The sequence below is a fragment of the Saccopteryx leptura genome, chromosome 10 (genome assembly GCF_036850995.1).
Source record: "Saccopteryx leptura isolate mSacLep1 chromosome 10, mSacLep1_pri_phased_curated, whole genome shotgun sequence".
Classification (NCBI taxonomy): Eukaryota; Metazoa; Chordata; class Mammalia; order Chiroptera; family Emballonuridae; genus Saccopteryx; species Saccopteryx leptura.
The window spans coordinates 46401753-46423976 of record NC_089512.1 but is presented as its reverse complement, the minus strand read 5'-3'; the positions used below and the strand labels follow the sequence as shown (position 1 = coordinate 46423976).

At 39.9% G+C, this 22224-nt stretch overlaps 1 protein-coding gene across 1 annotated transcript; it reads right to left on the bottom strand.

Annotated features, from left to right (window-relative positions):
• Positions 1-1440: 1440 nt before the first annotated feature.
• CCDC174 (coiled-coil domain containing 174) lies at positions 1441-21659 on the bottom strand. Its single transcript, XM_066351295.1, has 11 exons — positions 21519-21659; positions 19166-19270; positions 17415-17515; positions 14041-14099; positions 11846-12023; positions 8595-8690; positions 6603-6745; positions 6067-6161; positions 5486-5618; positions 3732-3884; positions 1441-2441 (listed from the first exon to the last, which is right to left on the bottom strand). Exons 1-11 carry the CDS (start codon positions 21558-21560, stop codon positions 2143-2145), a joined length of 1404 nt encoding a protein of 467 aa, XP_066207392.1. The 5' UTR covers positions 21561-21659; the 3' UTR covers positions 1441-2142.
• Between the last annotated feature and the right edge of the window lie 565 nt (positions 21660-22224).

Below are 22224 nucleotides of genomic sequence, written 5' to 3'. Positions count from 1 at the left end.
GGCCCAAATTCTATATTTTGCATATGCTTGTTCCAGAATCATGTGTTGAAAAAATCATTCTTTCTCCATTGGATAGTTTGGCACCATAGTATAAAAAACCAACTGATCATAAATATATGAGTTTATTTCTGGACTTCCATTGATCTATGTGTTCACCATTACATTAGTACCACATTGTTTTGATTCCTATAGGTCTGTAGCAAGTCTTAAAGTCAGTAAATGTGAGGCCTCCAGCTGTTTTTTTTTTTTTCATTTTTCTGAAGCTGGAAACAGGGAGAGACAGTCAGACAGACTTCCGCATGCGCCCGACCGGGATCCACCCGGCACGCCCACCAGGGGCGACGCTCTGCCCACCAGGGGGCGATGCTCTGCCCATCCTGGGCGTCGCCATGTTGCGACCAGAGCCACTCTAGCGCCTGAGGCAGAGGCCACAGAGCCATCCCCAGTGCCCGGGCCATCTTTGCTCCAATGGAGCCTTGGCTGCGGGAGGGGAAGAGAGAGACAGAGAGGAAAGCGCGGCGGAGGGGTGGAGAAGCAAATGAGCGCTTCTCCTGTGTGCCCTGGCCGGGAATTGAACCCGGGTCCTCCGCACGCTAGGCCGACGCTCTACCGCTGAGCCAACCGGCCAGGGCTCCAGCTGTTTTTTCTTCAGAATTGTTTAGTCTGGGTTCCTTGCAAATTCCATATATTTAGGATCAATTTGTCAGTTTCTATTTAAAAAGCAGCCAGGCCAGCTGGTTTTAATGTGTATTTGTTAAGAGGTATTTCCCTGATTAGGCTCATAGAATGACCTTTAATAGGTCTGGCCATTTCCCCAACATGGAGTTTAAAGGTTAAATTTTCAGGCATTTGGGATTTTTGTCTAATATTACTTGATACTGGAGCAACAAGACCAAGAGCAAAAGGTGGTGGAAAAAGCATGAGTCTGGAGCACACCTAAGCCTAAACTGTGTCTAAGTCCTAGATCTGCCATTTAGATGCCACATGTCACTGACCCTCTTTGTGCTCCGATTTGCAACTATAACAGAATGAGTGCACTTACATCAACACTACAGTACTGCGGGAACGGAAAACGTGTATCACAGAGCCCAGGGGAGGATGGGCTCCTTTGGGCACTTGGAGGATCTGCCCTAGCACATTCTTACAGGACTCATTGGCCCAGGAGGCAGCTATCTGAGCCTTTTGGGCCTGGTGGCCAACTCCTACTGCTGATCTGCAGCTGTAAAGTCTGCAGCTGTAAAGAGGACACTGCGGTGTCGCAGACAAAGGACAGGGATAGCACCAGGCACAGGGAGTCACTCTGGAGCCCTGCTCACTGACCCCCATTGTTAGGAAAGATGAAGGGACCTCCCTGCCCCTACTCTAGCCCATGTCTATCCCAGTCAGGCTTCTGAGGTGACTCACCTCCCAAAAACAATGAGCTAAAAAGCTAATCTTCACAGCTAAGGAGCATCCTGCTGTCCAACCAGGCCCAATGGCTTCCACATGTGCCTCAGTCATTCAACAGACATTTACTGAATGCCCACTACATGTGGGTGATGAAAATCATAACTAATAAAAGTTAGTGGCTTCAATTTCGACCTTTCTGGATTACAAAGTTCTCCTCCCTGGCCTTTCAAATATTATTGCTTAACGGTTCTCCAGCTTCAGGGTCCTCCTGGAGATTAGGTCACAATGTCTCATTTGCTGCTCTTTGACAGGAAAAAGTTTCTCCTAATAGATACTCCCATCAACTGCTCTGCAAGCTGAATCCTTGGGGAAAAAAAGACATCTACATGCTAGCATTTGCAAAAGGAAAGGAATGGAGTCCTTAAATCTGGACAAGTCATGGGTGTAGGTATAAAAGGATTACAAGTTTCTTGTTGTCAAATTACTACAGAATATTTCTACTCTATCATAGCTTACACTTAAATCCAGATGAGTATGTCTCCACACCAATTAGAAAGAAATTACAGCCAAGTGGCCACCGATTTCCCATGGTACCACTCACTTCTTCCTTGCTGACAAATCCAACCTGTATCTTCCAGGCAAAGGACAGGAAAAGAAAGTTACAATTCAGTCCCTAAAGTTAAGTAATTTTCTCTGCTCTGGAAGAGGAAGAAACCATCAACAGTGTGGTCCAAGTCAAAATGTTTTTTAAGTTCATGTCACTTGCTTATAATAGGATATCATATCATCCAGAGTTTCAAAAGTGACAGTGGGGGCTTGTGGTGGGCTGCTGGGGGCAGGAGTGGATGACGTCTGTGAACAGCCGGGGTCCTGGCTCTGGCCGGGGCGCAGCCCTCCATCACTCTGTGCAGGGGCAGGTCTACTCCACGTCTGGCTATTGAAAGAACCAGTTCTCTTTTGACTCACAAAGTAATCCGATGGTGGAGCAAACTCAGGATCTCTTTCAGCCCGGAGATCTGACTGCCTCTTCGACCAGTACCCAAAGGAAAATTCTAGTAAAAATAAGAAAGGGTATTATTAGAATTGATTACTGAATCAGATGAATTTTTAATGTTATTATTTTTTAATTACTACATGTATTTATTAAAAGCCACCTCAAGTTCTCTGAAAAACAAGGACAGCAATAATAAAACTGTAATGTGAGGCACATGCCCTGGCCAGGTAGCTCAGCTGGTTAGAGCGTTGTCCCAACACACCAAGGTTGCAGGTCTGGTAGCAAGGTTGCAGGGGACAGCAAGAACCAACCAATGAGTGCATAAATATGTGGAATAACAAACCAATGTTTCTCTCTCTCTCTCAAATCAATAAATTAAAAATTGTTTAATATGAGGCACATGTAATGCCTACAGAAGTAAAGGGAGCCAAGCGAAGGGAGTGACTAATTCCCGAAGGGCAAAAATTCAAGAAAGGCTCTGTGTAGAAATCTGGCAGGCTCTGGAAACACTGTCAGGAAGGTACTAAAATTAAATTTAAGAGGGTAATATATAAAAAATTAAACACTCAAATTATTTGCTTGGCTTGATGTTGTAGGTAATTCACAACAAACAGGAATATTGTCCTTTGAGTTTTAGATGACACAAAGGAACCTGTTCAAACCTAACTCTGTATTTCATCTCTATTTCTAACAGCCGCACTCACCAAAGGCACTCCCCTATTAGAAAATCTTCTACTTTAGTCTTGGATCTCATCAGCTCAGACAGCATGAGTTAATATAGTACTGACACAACCTCTTTCAAAAAGTAATAAAATATAGTCTTATTCTAAAGAGAGGTTGCTGTGGACACCATGGGGTATTTACAGAAAATTTTGCATAACCCAAAGGAACCATATGTGAATCCAGGTTAACACACCGGCATGCAGACCATTTTAACTGAACAAAAAGAGACTGCCAAAAACACTGAATACATTAAAATACCAAATCTTCCTAAGATTTTAAAAGCAATTCCTGAAAAATGGCATTCCAAAACTGCAACCACATGAGGCAGCATGAATTTCATGAAACTTCATCCAAGTACTTCTTTAAAAAAAAGAAAAAATATTCATCCTTCAACATGATGCCTTGTGGATCATGATCTTTTGTAATCACCCTTTCTCGTGTTGCTGTTTATAAACAGCTCTGTCTGGGTATCGAGGAGAAACAACGTGATGGATGTGGAGAATTTCTTAAGCCTCAAAAGACCACAAAGACTCATTAGAACCCCACTCAGATAAGGAGAACTAGAAAGCCTCTCGTGGAGAGCCCACTGCCGGAAAGGGTTTTACACCTTGGAGCCCACCCTTACCTTTTCCTCTGTCCCACTCCCGGACGTGTGGCACTCCAGGCCTGGTATCCTTCCTCTCTTGAATGATGACTTCTACTTTGCTGCTCTGGGCAGCAATATGTGGAGTAGGCATAGCCTCTGGTTCTGGTGGCAAAGGCCCAATAACATCTCCATCTGTATTTTGTAGGGAAATAAGACTTCATTATAATAAAGCTTAAAACTACTTAATTTTTAAAAATAGAGTATACTAATCCTGAGAATAGGAGTAATAACCAGTAATTACTAAGCACCTATCATGTCCCAGGCAGTGGGTTAAGTATAAATACTTTGTGTATAATAGTTCATTTAATTCTGTAACAACCTTAATAAAGTCAATATTGGTATTCCCATTTTATCCTCATTTTGTATATGAGAAAAATTAAGCTCAGAAATACTGCACAGGTCAAAAGTGACAAGAGCCAGGACTCAAACCCAAATTGAACAGATTTCAAACAATCAAAGGACCAGATATCCCCCAGTTACTCAACTAAAGCAAGGGTCTCAGACAAAGCAATGGAACTTAAGATGATGAAGAGCTGCAGTTTAGTGACAGTCTGTAAGCTATTCAATTTTGGCCATATTTTTTTTTTAAAAAACACTGTGGTGACACTTCACAACTTGTGGAAATGATAAACCACTTTCCTATTCAGGAGTAGAGCAAGAATAAACATGCTGAACTTAACATGTTACAGGGAAACAACAATTATATGAAACTAAATGGACAATTTTCCAATTCATAACTCTTTCTGGTCTTCTTTCAGAGCTAAATTAAACTTGTGTTCAGAATCAGAAAACAGACCATGGCTTAGCACAAGGCTTCTATGAGAGCCGAAGAGGCTTCTATGTTCCCCTAGCACGCACAGTCCCCTTCATCCTTTTGACACCAAAACACCCCAGTCTCAGCGGGATACATGGCACTTCATTAGAGAAGCTGGTCCCCAGCCGCCCTGTATTCTGGCCACTGGGATGTAAATGCATAGGCTGAGTGTAACTTCCGACTCACATTCCCAAAAGGAAAGTGGTTGCCCTCCCCTCTTTCCTCCTTCCTCAAGGCTGGACCCTGAACAGGTGCTGGAGAGCAAGCTTCAACTGTGCAGGTGAAAGCAACCCTCTAGGGAATGGTGGGAACAGCAAGACAGGAGAAAGCTGAACTACTGGGGGGCCATCTGGGGCAGACCTACCACTACCTGGACACCCACCACTCTGAAATGTTAGAAGTGAGAGGCGGACTTCCCTCTTGTTTCAGGCAGCCTCTGTAGGGGTCCCTTGCTCATGGCAATTTAGCCCAGACCAGCACAACTCATATAGTGAACTAGTTTGAACATAATATTTAACAGCGCTAAGTGGTTTAACAGTCCTTTCATGAGCTGTCCATACTCATATTTGTAAATTATTTTATTATCTGACTTTGTGAATGTATTTCTTCTTTAAAACAAATACCTAATAACAAAAACTGTAGCCACAGAAAAAAAAAAAAAAAAAAAATCAGGTTTATAACATGTATGTACATAACTAAACTAAGAGTTACTAAACCATTCTGTTCTGTAACCTAAAAATATTCCTTGGTGTGTCATTCCGCATCTAGTTATAAAAACTGCTCTGGCAGTACCTCAAAGGGGTGTTCTTAAGAGAATAAAATTAAATGGCTAATTTCCATATTGCCAGTCTCATTACTGAGACATCAATGGAACTAAAATTTTCCCTTTTGAAGTTTAACAACACGAGCCATGACATACCTGTATTTTCTTCATCTGCTCCATCATCTTTTGACTTTTTCATCTTTTTTTGTCGAAGTTTGGCAAGTCTTGCTTCTAACATAGCCTTTCGCTTTTCTTTTATGTTTTCTCGTTTTGTTCTCTGGTCTGTTGTCTAAAGAGAACAAAAAATTAGAAAATTATTTGCTTCATGCCCCTTCTATCCTAGAGATCTTCAAAATGAAAACTTATAAAGTACTCTTACACAAGCCCTCTGATGTTTTTTGGAGTTTAGTAAGTGTTCACAGAGCATTCAGAAGGCTTAACATTCAAGAAAACCAACCAGTTCTGTTCTACTCCTTAATCCCTTAAGCAAACTTTCTATTTTCTTACCCAGGCCACTCATAGGTATATTTGAAACCAAATTCAAAGTTACACAAGTTACTTCTAAGCAGCTATAATCTTAAAGTTTGAAACATCAAAATAATATGGCAATTACCATGAAATCTATAATTGCATTCTGAATACAGTATCACTTTAAATTTTTAATTAATTTACTACAATTTTTTGCAGAAACCAGCTGCTCAAGTCTTCTTAACATCAACTCAAAATTTAATTTGTACCTGTTCACGCAGCATCTCTAAAGTTTTCATTTGCTTGTTTCTTAACTCTTTATCTCGAGCAAAGGCAAAATAGCCAACACCAAGTTGCCGGGCCTCTGAAATAAATCAAAATTACAAAAGAGATTATAGATTTCCCTGGTCAGTAAATTACATCCTACAAGAAATTTGGCAAAAAGAAATTCAGTGTATTTTGTACAAGCTTAAAAAAAAAAAAGATAAGCAAAAAAGCATGTTAGAAATAGTTTTCATCTGTTTTACCAAGTGATAAATGTAACAAAAATTCATTAATTTTCAGCCACAGGCTGTCTTCACTTCTCTTGGAGGACAGACTCTTGGATTAAGAGCCTCTGTTAGGAAGATATTCCCAATATGAGTATTTTTCAGGCTATAAAGTGAACAAAAGGGATCATTTCAATTTCCATAGCAGAATCTCTTATTTCCATGAAGAAGAGCTGTTTTACAAATGAAAACTTCCCCTTATGCTTGCCATTAGCTCAAGATACAAACGTGATTTAAAAGCTGTAAGAGGATGATACCGTTTTCCCGAATGTCTTCATAATGGATGGGCCCCATTGGCCTTTTCAGGGCCTCCCTCTCTTCGTCCTCCCACTGCTGACGCTGAAGTTCTTTTCTCATGTCTTCAGAGAGTAAGGTTTTTTCAGTAGCAGGACTAACAAAACTAGGAGAAAAAGAGCAAAAACTATCTTTAGATAAGAGCTGTGAGACAGCAATGCTTCAGTTCAGTCAGCTGCATCATGAATAAGTCACTCAATTAAGAAAGAAGACGGTGCCTTAGAAAGGTTTCTGACCCACCATACCTCTGGAAAACAGCAAAAAATATTTCACCTTTCTTAAATCAAGCAGATGACGTGTTACATTAGCATAATTGAATCTATTTTTAATGTTTATTTTATTGATTTTAGAGGAAGGGAGAGAGGGAGACAGAGGGAGACGGAGAGGGGGAAGGGCAGGAAGAGGGGAAGGTGGGGGGGAGGAGAGGGAGAGGGAGAGGGAGGGGGGGGAGAAAGAGAGACAAAAACATCGATGTGTTCTTGTATGTGCCCTGACCAGGGATTGAACTGGCAACCTCTTGTGCTGTGGGGCAATACTCCAACCACCGAGCTACCTGGCCAGGGTAGCATAATGGAATCTTGCAGCACTTGAGACAAACCACTTTCCTTCTCATCCTGGTCCTGGACTAAATAGAGAGAGACAGCACAGGCAGAGAGGAGGAAGTGCAGGCCTCCTCTGGATGGTCCCATGCAGGGCTGAGGAAGCTGCATAATGCTGTGGCCTGGCCAGTGCCTCACGTTCTGTTAAACAGCTTAGGGATTCTGCACCTTGTGCCAACACCAGACCCAACTGAATCTGGAGGACTTAAGTGGACAAGGTGGACCTTCCCTGAACCCCTTCAGTACAAACGCTGCTCTTGGTGAGAGGAGTTTTATTCCCTGAAATGTTTTAGCAAGTTATCTCTCAGGTGTATTAGGCCCCACAGAAAAAAAATCTAGCTATTAGGCCCTTACTTCAAAAGGCAAAGATGTATAAAGAAAAAACCTTTATACATAAGCTAACTGCCTCCTTGCCCCCCACTTGCTGTGGGATAACCAAATATATATTCTTAAACACCTTTCTCCACAGGTTTGTTGGCTTATTCAACATTTGTTACTCTGTAATTAGATCTGTAATTGGACATCCTTCTAAGTACACACATACTCACTTTATTGTGTTCCACTTTACTGCATTTTGCAAATACTGTGTTTTTTACAAATTGAAGGTTTGCAGCAACCAAGCACCAAGCTACTCTATTGGTGTCATTTTTCCAACACGCTCAGGTGACAGTTGGCAATTTTTAGCAATAAAGTATTTTTTAAATGGTATCTTTTCTGTTTAATTTTTTTAAATTTTTATTTATTCATTTTAGAGAGGAGAGAGAGAAGAGAGAAGGGGGGAGGAGAAGAAAGCATCAATTTCCATATGTGCCTTGATCAGGCAAGCCCAGGGTTTTAAACCAGCAACCTCAGCGTTCCAGGTCAACACTTAATCCACTGCGCCACCACAGGTCAGGCCAATAAAGTATTTTTTAATTAAAGTATGCACACTCTTTTTTTTAGACATATGCTATTGCACACTTACTAGACTATAGTATAGTGTAAACTTAATTTTTATGTGCATTGGGAATCTAAAAACTGTGTGACTTGCTTTATTGTGATACTCGCTTTACTGCAGTGGCCTGGAACTGAACCCACAATATCTCTGTGGTGTGCCTGTAAACAGATACAGCTCTAACTCATCCCTTTGAGTAGCTATACAATATGGACCATCCATTCCTATTGCTCCCTGAGTGTGGATTATGTATATATGTGTATGCTAACTGTGAATAAGTGCTTCAGCAAATATTCTTATACATTAAAAAACGATCTCCTTATTGGAATACCAAAGATAATTGACTGAAGACAGCCTTGCTACAAAACTATCCCTGTATTTGCAGCTCAGACCTGGCAAAACTTTGCATATAACACACTTACAGCCTCCCCTGAAGATTTTTATCCATCTCCAGCAGATGTGGCAAATCCTTTTTCATGCAGCGTCGGGATCGCCCTAAAGAATCCATATAATCCACCCTGAAATAAAAGTGAAAAGATGTGAAGGCTTTGTACAAAACATATGGTTTCCTAAGTTAGGGAGGTGGTGCACAGTAAAAAATTAATGAGGCCTCCCAACCAAGAAAACCCTTCAACCTGAGAGACCACTACCATTGATAAAAACATGCTTTTTAAAGTTAAAAGTTGGAATACAATAAACACATTGTGCCCTTTATTAATTATTTGTTTTAGAAACTATAGAAAATTATCATGTATGTCTAATTTCAAAGATAAATACTTGTACAGATGCTTGATGAAACATTTCAGAGCTCACGTTAATCTGGTTTAGACAACTCCAAATAGTTTATCAGCATCATATTAATTTTGTTTTGTACCAGACTCTCAATTTCCTCTGTCTTCCCAAATCTGACACTTTATCCTTTCCTTTGTTTCTTCCAATTGGTACAATTTTCCAAAGAATTAGAAATTTATTTTTTAATAAAAGTCACAGTATTTTGGAACTCTTTTTAATTAGAGGAAGCCAAGCCACACACTTTTTGTACCACAGACCACCTCCTCAGTAGGCCAGTCTGTTATCTTTCACCTCTAGGTCCTCTTTCCCAATCCCTACCCAAACTAGACAGCAGTTGGGGAAGCCATGCAGAGAGCAAGGCAAATGAAATTTAGACTTTTCACAACAGGTAACATGGACAGACTTTAATGAAAAACATTTCATTTGCATTATGATGTAAAAGATTTTTTATTTTTAAAATTGTGGGCAGGGAATGTCCCCCAGCCTCTAGTAGGGTGCTAAAAACACAGAAAGGGGCCAGTACTGCTGGTGGAGCGACTCACGGTCAGATCCCCATGTGTGGGGCTCGGCCTTTGTTAGCAACTTCTTTCCTATCACAGGCTGATTCCAATGGTCAGTCTATGATTTAAAAACTGAAGTTTGGGAATCCACTGCTATAGTTGTAAAGCTGATTACCACAAGAAATAAAACCTCCGACTGCAAGAAGCAGTTTCTTCCCCCTCCCTTTTTTTAAATGAATGAAGGAGGAACACCATCTAGCCAGATGGTCTAAGTAATCTTTTACAGTATTTTTGCAAAATCATTTTCCAACACCTCGAATTTAACTACTGAAAGGCTTATACAAGCAGTTACAATTTTGGATCCTAATTTAAAAACAAAAAAAGTATCAGAACTGCTTGCAATGTGTCTTTCTTCACTATATGGTGGCATGTGACACCTTCAATTACCCTTCAAACTCTTCAAATCACTGACAAATTGCTTGTAATCATACAGGCATTAATAAGGGGAAAAAAAGACACTAAACCTTTCAAAGGAGATGAGATTTTGAATGAAAAGCAATCATAGGCTATTCTGTTTCTGGATAAGGCCTCCAAAACACACAGATCCCATCAAAATAGAAGTGGCAAGACAGCAGTCAGCAGCTGCTGTGGGACCAGCAGTCACTGAGCAAGCTCTTGGGGAGACAATTACTCGAGGTACCAGAGTAACACAGGAGAGCTCAGGCATGTCATCTTCAAAGAGCTCTAGTCTAGGGGAAGCTAAGGCACATGCCCATGAAATGCTTAATAACAGCAGGCAACATGCTAAAAGTTAAGTTTGCCTCCAATTTTTTTCTGTCAATAAGGCCAGTTAAATGTCAATAATAAAGAAACCGAAAGGAGTGGGAAATAATTTAAGTGCTACCAGAGTTCAGATGAGGGAGAATCACTTAGAACAGTGGTTGGCAAACTGCGGCTCGCAAGCCACATGCGGCTCTGTGGCCCCTTGAGTGTGGCTCTTCCACAAAATACCACGTGCGGGCGCTACCTCAATAAGGAATGTACCTACCTATATAGTTTAAGTTCAAAAAATTTGGCTCTCAAAAGAAATTTCAATCGTTGTATTGTTGACATTTGGCTCTGTCGACTAATGAGTTTGTCTACCACTGACTTAGAATAAAACAGTACTGACAGAAGAGACTGCATGGTATGTGCCTCTGTCTGGTCGCTTAGAGCAAGCACGCAGCCAGATAACCTACCCCAAATATAAGCTTTTAGAAGGTAGGTAAGAAGATACCTGTTCTATCCCAATGCACATGTTTTATCTGGACTAATGTGAACACCCTCCGTACTATGAAGAGGCACGATCGCTGGACCCCACAATAGGGACTGCTCTCTTCGGCTCATAAGAAACTCCTGTCCACTGAGCCCAAGGCTGACAAAAGTCAATGAATGCTGCAAACAATCCTAAACAGTTCCTGACAAAAACCGTATGATGATGAGGATATCCGAGTCATGAGGGAAGATGGGTGGGGCCCTACACAGGTAGGTGGGTGGGCATACAAAGTTAGTTCTCTGAGGACATTTTCATAGCATCAGTGTATCTCCATATAATTTTAAGCACTTCTGAACAAGTTTCTAAACAGTGTCTTAAGTAGAGAAAATCATCAGAATGGAATTTGCTTTCTGGTCTCTTACTGACATATTGGTCTTTCTATAAGGAAAAGACTAGTTTGGTTTCCCCATTACTCACATACATGTAGGTAAAATTGTGAATAATTTCAGTAACACATATTCACAAAATGTCTGCTTATACTCCACAGATAGCAGTTTCTTGGGTATTCTAAAATACTCTTACTGAAGAAAGTGTAAAGCAAACAATCAGGGGAAGTAGGCACTGCCATCACCGCTTTATAGGTGAGGAAAGCGAGCCTCAGACTGTTGAGGACCTTAATCAAGGTCACACTGCCAGGGAAAGGAAGAGCTAGTACTACTGTCCAGGTCCAAGGTCCACAATGCCTACATTACACTGCCAGAAAATGTCACAGTCAGAATAAGGCTCACTGGAAACTAGACAAAGGACTCTCCATGAAGTCTGAATAAGGACATGGGTAACAAGGAATGTGCTTCTGCCTAAACAACTCACATCAATGGAAAAGGCGCACCAAGGCCTCCTGTAACAGCGCTTGGCACGTGACAAGAGCTCAGTCTTTATTTGTAATTAATTTCTTCATTGGAGTAACTGTTTCTACATCTATAAATCCAATCTTACTTAAAGTGGAGTCCCAAAAGAAAACTGAGGAAGGGTAAAGAGAAATGATTTGATAACAACCAAAAGCGCTGTTAAAAAGTAAACACAAGCCTGACAATGTTACTATATGATCAAATCACCTATCACCAACCATTCTTCACTGGGGTCCTGGGGAGGAGGTATATCTTTTTCAGGAAGATTTTCTTCATCATCATCTCTTTCTCCTGCATTTCTGGAATCTCTATTGGTACCAAATGCCTCCATTTCCTTGTGTTTATTTATGATCTTCTGATTGAAATCCACAAGGTACATATCTTCTACTTCTTCATCTAGGACATAAAAATCAATTGTCAAATTCTTGACATTAAAGAAGAAAACCACTCATGGAATTAAAATGAAGCAGTCACATTCATCCATGGGTAGCTCTGTACCCCTGACAGTTCACTAGTTGATGACTCCACCCACTGGAACACTTACAAAGACAGAGCAACCTTGGGACTGGACAGGAGAGCTATAAATAGGTCATTGGAAACATACACCCTGCAAAAAATCTTTAAAAAGTCTGAAGTTTTCTGCTGCCTGTTAATACACTAAGTAAGCAATACCATCTCAGAATGTGATTTTAAGATAACACAACCATTTGATTTCAAGAGGCTCACATAGCCAATTATATAACACATAAGTAGAACTGCATTTCTCAAGTTGTCAGACAAGAATAGACCTTGGTTGTTATAGGTAATACGCCTCTTAAATCAGGTGAGCTGTTTCACTTAATACTAATTATATAGTAGTGGTATGGTAAGTGTCTTAAGGGTCATAATATAGGTTAAAAAAAAAGTCATCTGAATTCTTTTCAATCCAATGAGCATCACTTTCAGACAAGACATGCTGCCAGGATCTGCAGGACACAGAGATGTGTAAGATGCTATCTGCCCTCAGGGCTTATGCTCTACTTGAGCTCAAACATATACTGAAAAGTTAAACAGCCATCCATGAGTTAGTTTAACCCAGGATATCTGATGTATTCACAAATAACATTTATTGATGTTTCCCTATGTGGGATTTAAGATGCAGTCACTTGAGTCTTTTTGTCTGAAATGGAACAGATGTTAGGTTCCCTATGACCGAGTGCTGGTGTTACCCCACTGTACAGTGGAGAATAACCGAAGACCCAAAGTTTAATTTGCCGAAACAGGCAAGCCCTATATGCCTATCAGGAGGTGGGCCTGCGGTTTGAACAGAAGCAAATCTCCACATCTACAGGCATACTCTTTTGTACCCGAAGCCCATATTACCAATACACGTCAAGTTTGAATCAGAGAAAAGACTTGGATTATTTTTTTAAATAAAGGCTTTCCCGGACAAACAATTTTTTTTTAAAGTCACAAAATACCTCCAGTGGGAAAGAGATGTATTTTCCCAGAGCTGAGATACAAGACCACATAATATTAGGCCACCTGGTTAATGGTCACCCTGCTGCTTCTTCAGGAAGGTAAAGCCTCTCCTAGCTTTGAAAGTGCCTGACCTTCCCACGCTGGAGTCCCCTGCTGTCCTGGAAGAGGGGGCTCGGCTGGAAGGGCAGCTTATGACTGGGGTCCAGCCTGCTCCTCTTCTGCGGCCCTGCTGCCCCCTTCGCTGGTCCCTCAGACCAGCCACACACGTCTTCCCTGCCAACTCCGGCCCTCTCCTCCTGCCATGGTCGGCTTGCACCACTCTTCCCCGAAAGAACCCCTTTCATCCGCCAGCCAAAGCCCTTAAGACCCTGTCTTCGCCCTAAAGACTTCCACATCTGCCTTCTTTGTAAACTGCTTTGTAAATGCTCTTTTACTGTTGTCTAGCTGTAGCTTGGGTTTTCTTTCTCTGGGGGTATGAAGAAAGTGATATCTTTTTATTATTATCATTTAAAAAAAGGCAATTATAAGCATATCACAGACAAAACAGAGAATAGAGAAAAATAGGGAAACAGGAAAAAACTCTAGCATTCCCAGTATAATTATAATTCCTCTCAAATTATTACAAAGCTGTAATTGCTCATAACTGTGCCTATTTAGACCTTTCCTAACTTTGCTTTGCTCTGGACCATCTCCCCCACTAAGGACAGCCCTGAAGGGCAGAGGCTCTGGCTTATATTGTACCTACTTGTCCCTCACAGCACCTAACACATGCCCAGCACCCACTGGGCAACTGGAAAATTATTGCTGACTTCCCTGTCTTTGGCACAGAAAATAATCAGTTTGATTTAAACTTTTCTCCTTATTCTAATAGTTATTAACAAATAATAAAATACCAGAGGGCTGTATGAATCATAGAAAATAAAGAAGCATAAATAAATAATTTTTTATTTACCTATAAAGTCTCCTTTAGTCATTTTTTCATATAATTTAGCTTTTTCTTCCAATTTTTCCCTAGGAGGAAACAAAACAAGTATTAGAAATATTAATGGCCCCTCTTGAAAAGACTGCCCCACCCTCAGATTCATTGCTGCGATCTTCCCAAGAGATCCAGCCTGATAACAAGGAACCATAACTACAACTGACCACCTCACCCTGAGGGGACCCTCGGAGCTAGCCACGTCTGCTTTGCCAAATGTAAGCTCTAGAAGAGCAAGGCCCATGACTCCCTTATTCATGACTGTATCCCAGTGCCTAAACCAATACCTGAAGCATAGTAGGTGCTCAATCAGTATTTGATGAATGAATAAATGAATGAAGATTCTGACTTAATTTAAATGCCAAATGCAACTTAAATACCCTAAAGTGAAAGAGGTGTATTTTCCATTTGCAGCCTTCCAAGTAAATCTCCAAATATGATGCAAATTGTTTACATTACTGTTTTCAGACAAGGGTGCCTGGTCTGAACAAAGAAGAAAGCTGGAGGCATCACACTCCCTGATTTCAAACTGTATTACAAAGCTACAGTAACCGTACAGTATCATATTGGCATAAAAACACACACATCAATGAATGATACAGAACTGAGAGCTCAGAAATAAACCCATGCATATATGGTCAATTAATTTAAGACAAAGGAACCAAGAATAATACAATGGGAAAAGGGAAGTCTCTTTAATAAATGATGTGGAAAAACTGGACAGCCACATGCAAAAGAATGAAACTGGGCCACTCTCTAACAACATACACAAAAACAAACTCAAAATAAATTAAAGATTTGAAATGTAAGAGCTGAAACCATAAAATTCCTAGAAGATAGAACATAGGTGGTAAGCTCCTCGACTTCAGTCTTGGTGATGACTTTTGGATTTGACACCAAAAGCAAAAATAAACAATGAGGACTACATCAAACTAAAAGCTTCTGCACAGCAAAGGAAACCATCAACAAAATGAAAAGGCAACCAACTGAATGAGAAAAGATATTTGCAAATCACGTATCTGATAAGTGGTTAATACCTAAAATATTTAAAGAATTCATACAACTTACTAGGGAAAAAATATCCCGAATAATCCAATTAAAAAATTGACAGCGATTTGCAACAACATGGATGGATCTTGAGAATATCATGCTAAGCAAAGCAAGTCACAGAAAAAATCAAGAACCACATGATTTTACTCACATATGGGATATAAAATTGAAAGGAATGAATGAACAAATAAGAAAAACAAACAAAATCTCACAAACAGACAATATGGTGGTTACTAGAGAGAAGAGAGGCGGAAGGAAAGTAGAGGGTCAAGGGGGTCAAACACATGGTGACGGAAGGAGATCTGACTTTGGGTGGTGGGCACAAAATGCAATATACAAATGATGTACCACAGAACTGTACACTTGAAACTCACATAATTTTATTAACCACTGTCACCCCAATAAATTAAAAGTTTTTAAAAATTGGCAGAAGTTCTAAATAGACATTTTCCCAAAGAAGACATACAGATGGCCAACAGGTACATGAAATGGTGCCCAACATCACTAGCGATCAGGGAAAGGCAAATCCAAACCACAAGGAGATATCACCTCACACCTGGGAGAATAACTATCATCAAAATACAAGAAAACAAGTGCTGGGGAGGATAAGGAGACAAGGGACCCCTGTGCACCGTTGATGAGAATGTAAACTGGCACAGGCACTGTGGAAAGCAGTACGGCAGTTCCTCAAAAAATTAAAAATAGAAGTACCATACGATCCAGCAATTCCACCTCTGGATATTTAGTCAAAGAATATGAAAATACTAACTTGAAAATATTGCAGCATTATTTACAACAGCCAAAACATGGAAGCAACCTAAGTGTGTCCACTGACAGATGAATGAATAAAGAAAATGGCACACACACATAGTGAAATACTATTCAGCCATAAAAAATGTCTTTTCAGGCCCTGGCCAGTTGGCTCAGTGGTAGAGCATCGGCCCAGCGTGTGGAAGTCTTGGGTTCGATTCCTGGCCAGGGCACACAGGAGAAGCGCCCATCTGCTTCTCCACCCTTCCCCCCCTCCTTCCTCTCTGTCTCTCTCTTACCCTCCCACAGACAAGGCTCCATTGGAGCAAAGTTGGCCCGGGCTCTGAGGATGGCTCCATGGTCTCCACCTCAGGTGCTAGATTGGCTCCAATTACAACAGAGCAACACCCCAGATGGTTAAGAAAAACAATGGTAAAAACTCCATGGTAAGAACACACTATCACTTACATGGTATTCTTATCAAATCAGTTAATGTGACTCATCAGATTTTGGGACTTTGCAGAAACAACTGGTGTGGAATCTTAAAAAACATCAATGGCATAATAGACAACAAAAAGTCAAAAAAATTGTTTTAAATTAAAAGAGACTGAAGCGATATGACAACTAAATACAATGCATAATTTTGATTAAATTCCTAGGTTAAATTAAAAAAAACAACTTTAAAGGACATAATTGTACTAGAATAATTGGTGAAATTTTAATATGGATATTATAATAGATAATACTGTTATCAGTGTGGTTATATAAAAGAATATCTTTGTTCTTAGAAGATATTCACCAAAATATTACAGGTAACAAAATTTCTCTACACACATGAAACAGAGAGAGAGAGACAGAGAGACAGAGAGAGACAGAGAGAATAAATATGGAAAAATGTTTATTTGAACTTAGGTGAAGAGTATTAGACCATTCTTTGTACTCTTTGTTCAATTATTCTGTTGATTTGAAGTTTTTCATATTAAAAAGTTGGGGAAAATTTTTAGTTTCTAAATGCTAATGTCATACTGCCTATCCCAGAATGACACTCTCATGCACTTCTTAAATACTTGTTGAAGCCCTGGCCAGGTGGCTCAGTCAGTGTGGTTCTGATATGTCAAGGTTCTGGGTTTGATCCCCAATCAGGGCACATACAAAAATCAACCAATTAATGTGGAACATTAATAAGTGGAACAACAAATCAAGTTTTTTTCTTTCTCTCTCTCTGTCCCTCTTGCTCTAAAAATCAATAAATTCATTTTTTAAAAAAGTGCTTTAAGAAAATAAAAAACACTTGTTGATAATCTTAGTGCCTAAAAGAAGCTCAAAGTGGGACTCTTTCGTTTTTAAACTGAGGCTATGTCTTATTTTCTTCTAAAATTGCAAATACATCTGGCAAATTACACTATTTTTAGAGTATATTTTATATTGCAGAGTATTTGGCTAGAAGGATGATAAAAATTTTAATTGTAAGTCAAAGAGTAAAATTAAACTTTCATTTCTTTGATTTGGTAGCCTCAGTGGTAACTACATTTACCAGAGTTCAACTTTACCTTGCTTTGTCTAAAGTCTTCTGTTCCTCAATCTTCTGTTCTGCATCTTTCTCAGCTCGATTTGAAACTCCTGTATTCTGTTTGTTCCAGATACTTGGTTTCTGAAGAATAATTTAAAAAGACAAAGCAGAACCACCAAATGATTGCAAAACATATCTACTTGTACATCAGAAGGAAAAAAAAATGGAGAGACCATTAGATCTTATAAATCAGTGGTCCCCAACCTTTTTTGGGCCACGGACCGGTTTAATGTCAGAAAATATTTTCACAAACCGGCCTTTAGGGTGGGACGAATAAATGTATCACGTGACTGAGACAAGTGTCAAGACTGAGTCTTAGACGGATGTAGCAGAGGGAATCTGGTCATTTTTTAAAAATAAAACATCGTTCAGACTTAAATATAAATAAAATGGAAATAATGTAAGTTACTTATTCTTTCTCTGCAGACTGGTACCAAATGGCCCACGGACCGGTACCGGTCCGCGGCCCAGGGGTTGGGGACCAGTTATAAATCAATGGAGATTACTAGATCTTCTGAAAGTTAACCTATGTCCTACAAATAGTATACATGGCAAAGCTAGAGCTGAAAAGAAAAGCCCTGAATTATGTAAGGAATTTCTTTATACAACTGCACAGGGTGACTTCTTTATCTCCTGAATGATTCAAGCCTATAATAAAAATGTATACAGTGATCCCTGTCTATCACAGGGGTTAGGTTACAGAACCACCTGCAATAGGTGAAAATCCGTGAAGTAGCAACCTTATATTTATTTTATTATTTATATATATTTTAAGGCTTTATAAATCCTCCCCATACTCTTCTAAACCTTTCCCACATTTTGCTTATTTTACTGCAAAAATAATTTAAATAATATATAAAAATACCTATATACAGCAAAATCCTGCAATATAGCAAAAAATCCAAAATTAGATATATACAATTTAAAAATCCGCAATACAGTGAGACCACGAAAAGTAAACTGTGATATGGTGAGGGACGACTGTATATTAGAGAATTAGTAATATGAATAGTAGATATCATTACCTATAAAATTAGAAAACAATTCATAGCCTTTAAAGACCCTGATATTTTTTTGCTAAATTTCTATATCACCTGTTTGTCTTGATTTATAACACCTATGTAACTAGAAAATCTTCCAAGAGAATGCAACAAACCACTTATTAATAGCATGTACTTTTCCAAAAGAAGTGCTAATGAAGTAGAGCCTTAAAATGTGCTTTTAAATAATCTTACCTATTTCTATTTTAATATTTAAAACATCTCATGCAGATGTTCAAATACAATACAGGGATTTTTCCTTAATATTTATATGTAACACATACCACAAATACTTTTTTAAAAACCTAAGGATGTTCCCGGCCAGGGCACACAGGAGAAGCGCCCATCTGCTTCTCCACCCCTCCCCCTCTCCTTCCTCTCTGTCTCTCTCTTCGCCTCCTGCAGCCGAGGCTCCATTGGAGCAAAGTTGGCCCGAGCGCTGAGGATGGCTCCATGGCCTCTACCCCAGGCGCTAGAATGGCTCTGGTTGCAACAGAGCAACGCCCCAGATGGGCAGAGCATCATCCACTGGTAGGCGTGCCAGGTGGATCCCAGTCGGGCGCATGCGGGAGTCTGTCTGACTGCCTCCCTCCCCGTTTCCAACTTCAGGGGAAAAAAAAACAAACAAACCTAAGTATGGTATAATTCCCCATGTTTGGAATCAATGGAGATAATTAGATCTTATTTTTACCTTAGTAGTTGTTTTTGGTTTCCCCAAAACTCCAGAATCTTTTAGAAGTTTTTCTTGTTTGAATTCTTCTTGTTTTCGAAAGAGTTCGGCCTTAAGGTCTACCAACTGGAATAAAACCAATAAACAAATGAAAACATTTATTTAAGTCTATGAGTGACTGAATTTCTAAGTTACTGTAATTCTCAAAGCAAAATTCCAAGTTCCTATAAATGGACAGAAATGAATACTGAATTAAATGTTTCATGTGGAATCCAATACAAAATAAAACTAAGTCATATTTCATCCCAGCTTTGTTAAAAATCTATTTCTACTCTAACTTTCAACACTCAAAAACTTTCTTCTGGGCAAAGGGAAACTGATAAAGCAAAGTAAATGAAGTCCACATCTTTTAGATTCAAATTCAACTACACTTACTGACTAGTACTGTACTTGGCTTTTTCATATGGTATAATCTCATTAAATCATCACAACAATTTATTACTTCTACAGGGAAATGTTTCTGTTTAGCAACTGAAGTACCCAGTATGTGCCTGGCACTGAACACTGAAGAGTAGGATACAAAAATGAAATTAGACATACTCCTTCCTCATGTAGAGCTTACCATCTAATAAGAAAGATAACTTATAATATAAATAAGAAGTAATTAATGCTATAAGAATGATAAAAAGTAGCATGAAAGTTCAGGTAGACAGCAGTTCCTTCTGTCCAGAGTCATCAGAAGTTCAACAGCCAAAAATAAAGTAGAATAAGGAAATGATAAAAATGCTTCCAGGTTTGGTTTAGTATGTTTCAGAAACTAAGTTCAACTCAATCACAGGGTTCAAGAATAGGAAAAGTCAGGGCAAAGGAAACAGGACAACTGAGTGAATTCCCATACCTAGCCCTCTGCTGTATCAGTCATCACAAAAAAAAAAAAAAAAAAGAAAAGAAAAGAAAAGAAAAAAAGGTATGGCAGTTTCCTTTTTAAAGATCTGGAACAGTTGCTTATATATATGGGCATTTGTAAATCATAACATATAAAGCTCAGCATTATGGACTGACTTTAAAGGGAAATCAAAATGACTGAGTTCAATTATTTCTATTTCAGAAGAAATCAATCTAAAAGTAGCCTTTGCAGGAATAATGCAAAGGGCAGTTCATCCCCGGACCTAATATTCCAAATTTAATAAAACAAATTTAAAAACCTTCACTTTTTCTTGTAAGCTTTCTTAACCACATCAATTTTCTAGCCATACAAACCATCCATTTTCTAGTTGTTTTCCTATTTTATAACAACTGTTGAATTTTAAAAAGAGAATCACTTCTCAGCCTTTTGGATAAGGTGAAGTGAATTTTAAAAGGAAGATGGTCAGAAAATTGTCTCTTTCCAGTTGGCATTCCTATTATGATCATTGTTAATTTTAACCTTTTGGGATAGGATAACTTTAATTTTTCTATCTTTTTGGTTCTTAATCCTCAAACATAACTAGTACTAATTTTCATTGTTAGATGAGGAAAAGGGATTTAAATATTGGGCATTTAGATGTTTTCCTTGTTCGGTCCTTGCATCCTTATACTTTGCAGTAAACTCAAGGTTAAAGCAAAGGTTAGTCTATTTGCTCTGATACAATGGAAAAGGCAACCAGACTGAGTGAGCCAGTCTGTATCGCTAAGAACTCTGTACGTAAGCTGGGAATGCCACTTCTCCTTTCTGAGCTTCGACCGGTTGTGTATAAAATGGAAATATTACTAGCACCTACCTCCTAAAGCAACTGGGAGGAGTCAGTGAGACAATGCATATAAAGTGCTGGCACAGAGAAGTACTCAGAACAGGTTTTCTTCCTAGAAGTAACTAACTTTAAAAAACAAACAAAAACGCTTACAACCTGTCAGACCTGACAGCTCCCAGGCACCGCATCATCGTACGGCTGCATTAACAACTATTTAGTTCCTGGTCGGGGAGAATGTCACATTCTCTGATGCTCTTGGAGAGCCTTCCTGGTCTCTGCACAGGAGAACCTGGAAGGGGGATGTGTGTGCACGGCAAGCACAGGCCGGGGTTCCTTCCCGACCATAAGGAAGACCAGCTGGCAAGGAGGCCTGGGACTGTCTGTCGCAGAGGGAGGTAGGGAGACCCCTAACTGAGGAAAGACACCAGGTTCAGGTCCGTGTCTGAGGGGGAAGCCGGTCCGGATGCATGTCCAAAGGCAGAAGCCAAGTTCAAGGTCCTGTAGGATTAGAAAGTTGGTCCGGGTTCCCACCTGGGAGAGGCCAGGTCTGGATCCCCGAGTTAAGAAACAAGCTCAGCCAAGATTCTTATCTGGTGGGGGCGGAAAAAACTCGGATCCCTAGTATTCTCTACACCCATACTCACCGAGGAGGCCGTGACGTCCAAAGGCTTTTTCCTCCGGTCCATGGTTCGGCCAAAGTGCCCCAACCCAAAATAAGTCCTCCACAGGTCTCCACTGGCCTCTTACGCCGGCTTCCGGCGCAACCGGAAGTATCTGTAAGATAGCGACGCTAAGTTTGCGACACTGACGCCATCTTGAGAGGGTCGTGATATGATGCAAACGCGTTTGCCGTCATTTTAGGAAGGTCAGACTGCCGAGGGTTTCATCTAACTGCTAAAGCTATCTTTAAAAGGGCGGAAAATGAATATGACTAGTGTCTGCGCCATTTTGAGAAGGTCTGATGTAACTTCCAGCGCTGTAGGCGCCATCTTGAGTGGGAAGTTTTAGGTGTGGGCGATGGCGCCATCTTGGGGAGGGAGGCATGAAGTTAACCGTCTTCTTAGCGATAAGAAAGGGGAATAGGTGACTGGAAATAGCTAAATGCAGCACTATTGGAGGACCTGCTGTATACCAGTCAGTGGTGATTTTCGCAGGTTGATTTAATTCTCACGAGAGCTGTATGATATAGGGATTATTATATTAATCTTAGTTGGAATAACAGTAATAATAGCTAACATCACTATAATGATTACTATGTGCACTTAACATAGTTCAGCTTATAAGAACATGAACTCCAGAATCCAATTTCCTCTTTGGAATTGCTCCTTCACCACGTATTGGCTTTGTGAC

Bases quoted from the DNA above. Each gene is read 5' to 3' on its own strand.
- CCDC174 (XM_066351295.1), bottom strand. From the start codon at position 21,560: ATGGACCGGAGGAAAAAGCCTTTGGACGTCACGGCCTCCTCG. The intron at 5,619-6,066 runs GTACAAATTAAA...TGTTCTCTTTAG, and splicing joins TAGAGATGCTGCGTGAACAG to ACAACAGACCAGAGAACAAA. The intron at 3,885-5,485 runs GTATGTCATGGC...TACAAAATACAG, and splicing joins AGCAGATGAAGAAAATACAG to ATGGAGATGTTATTGGGCCT.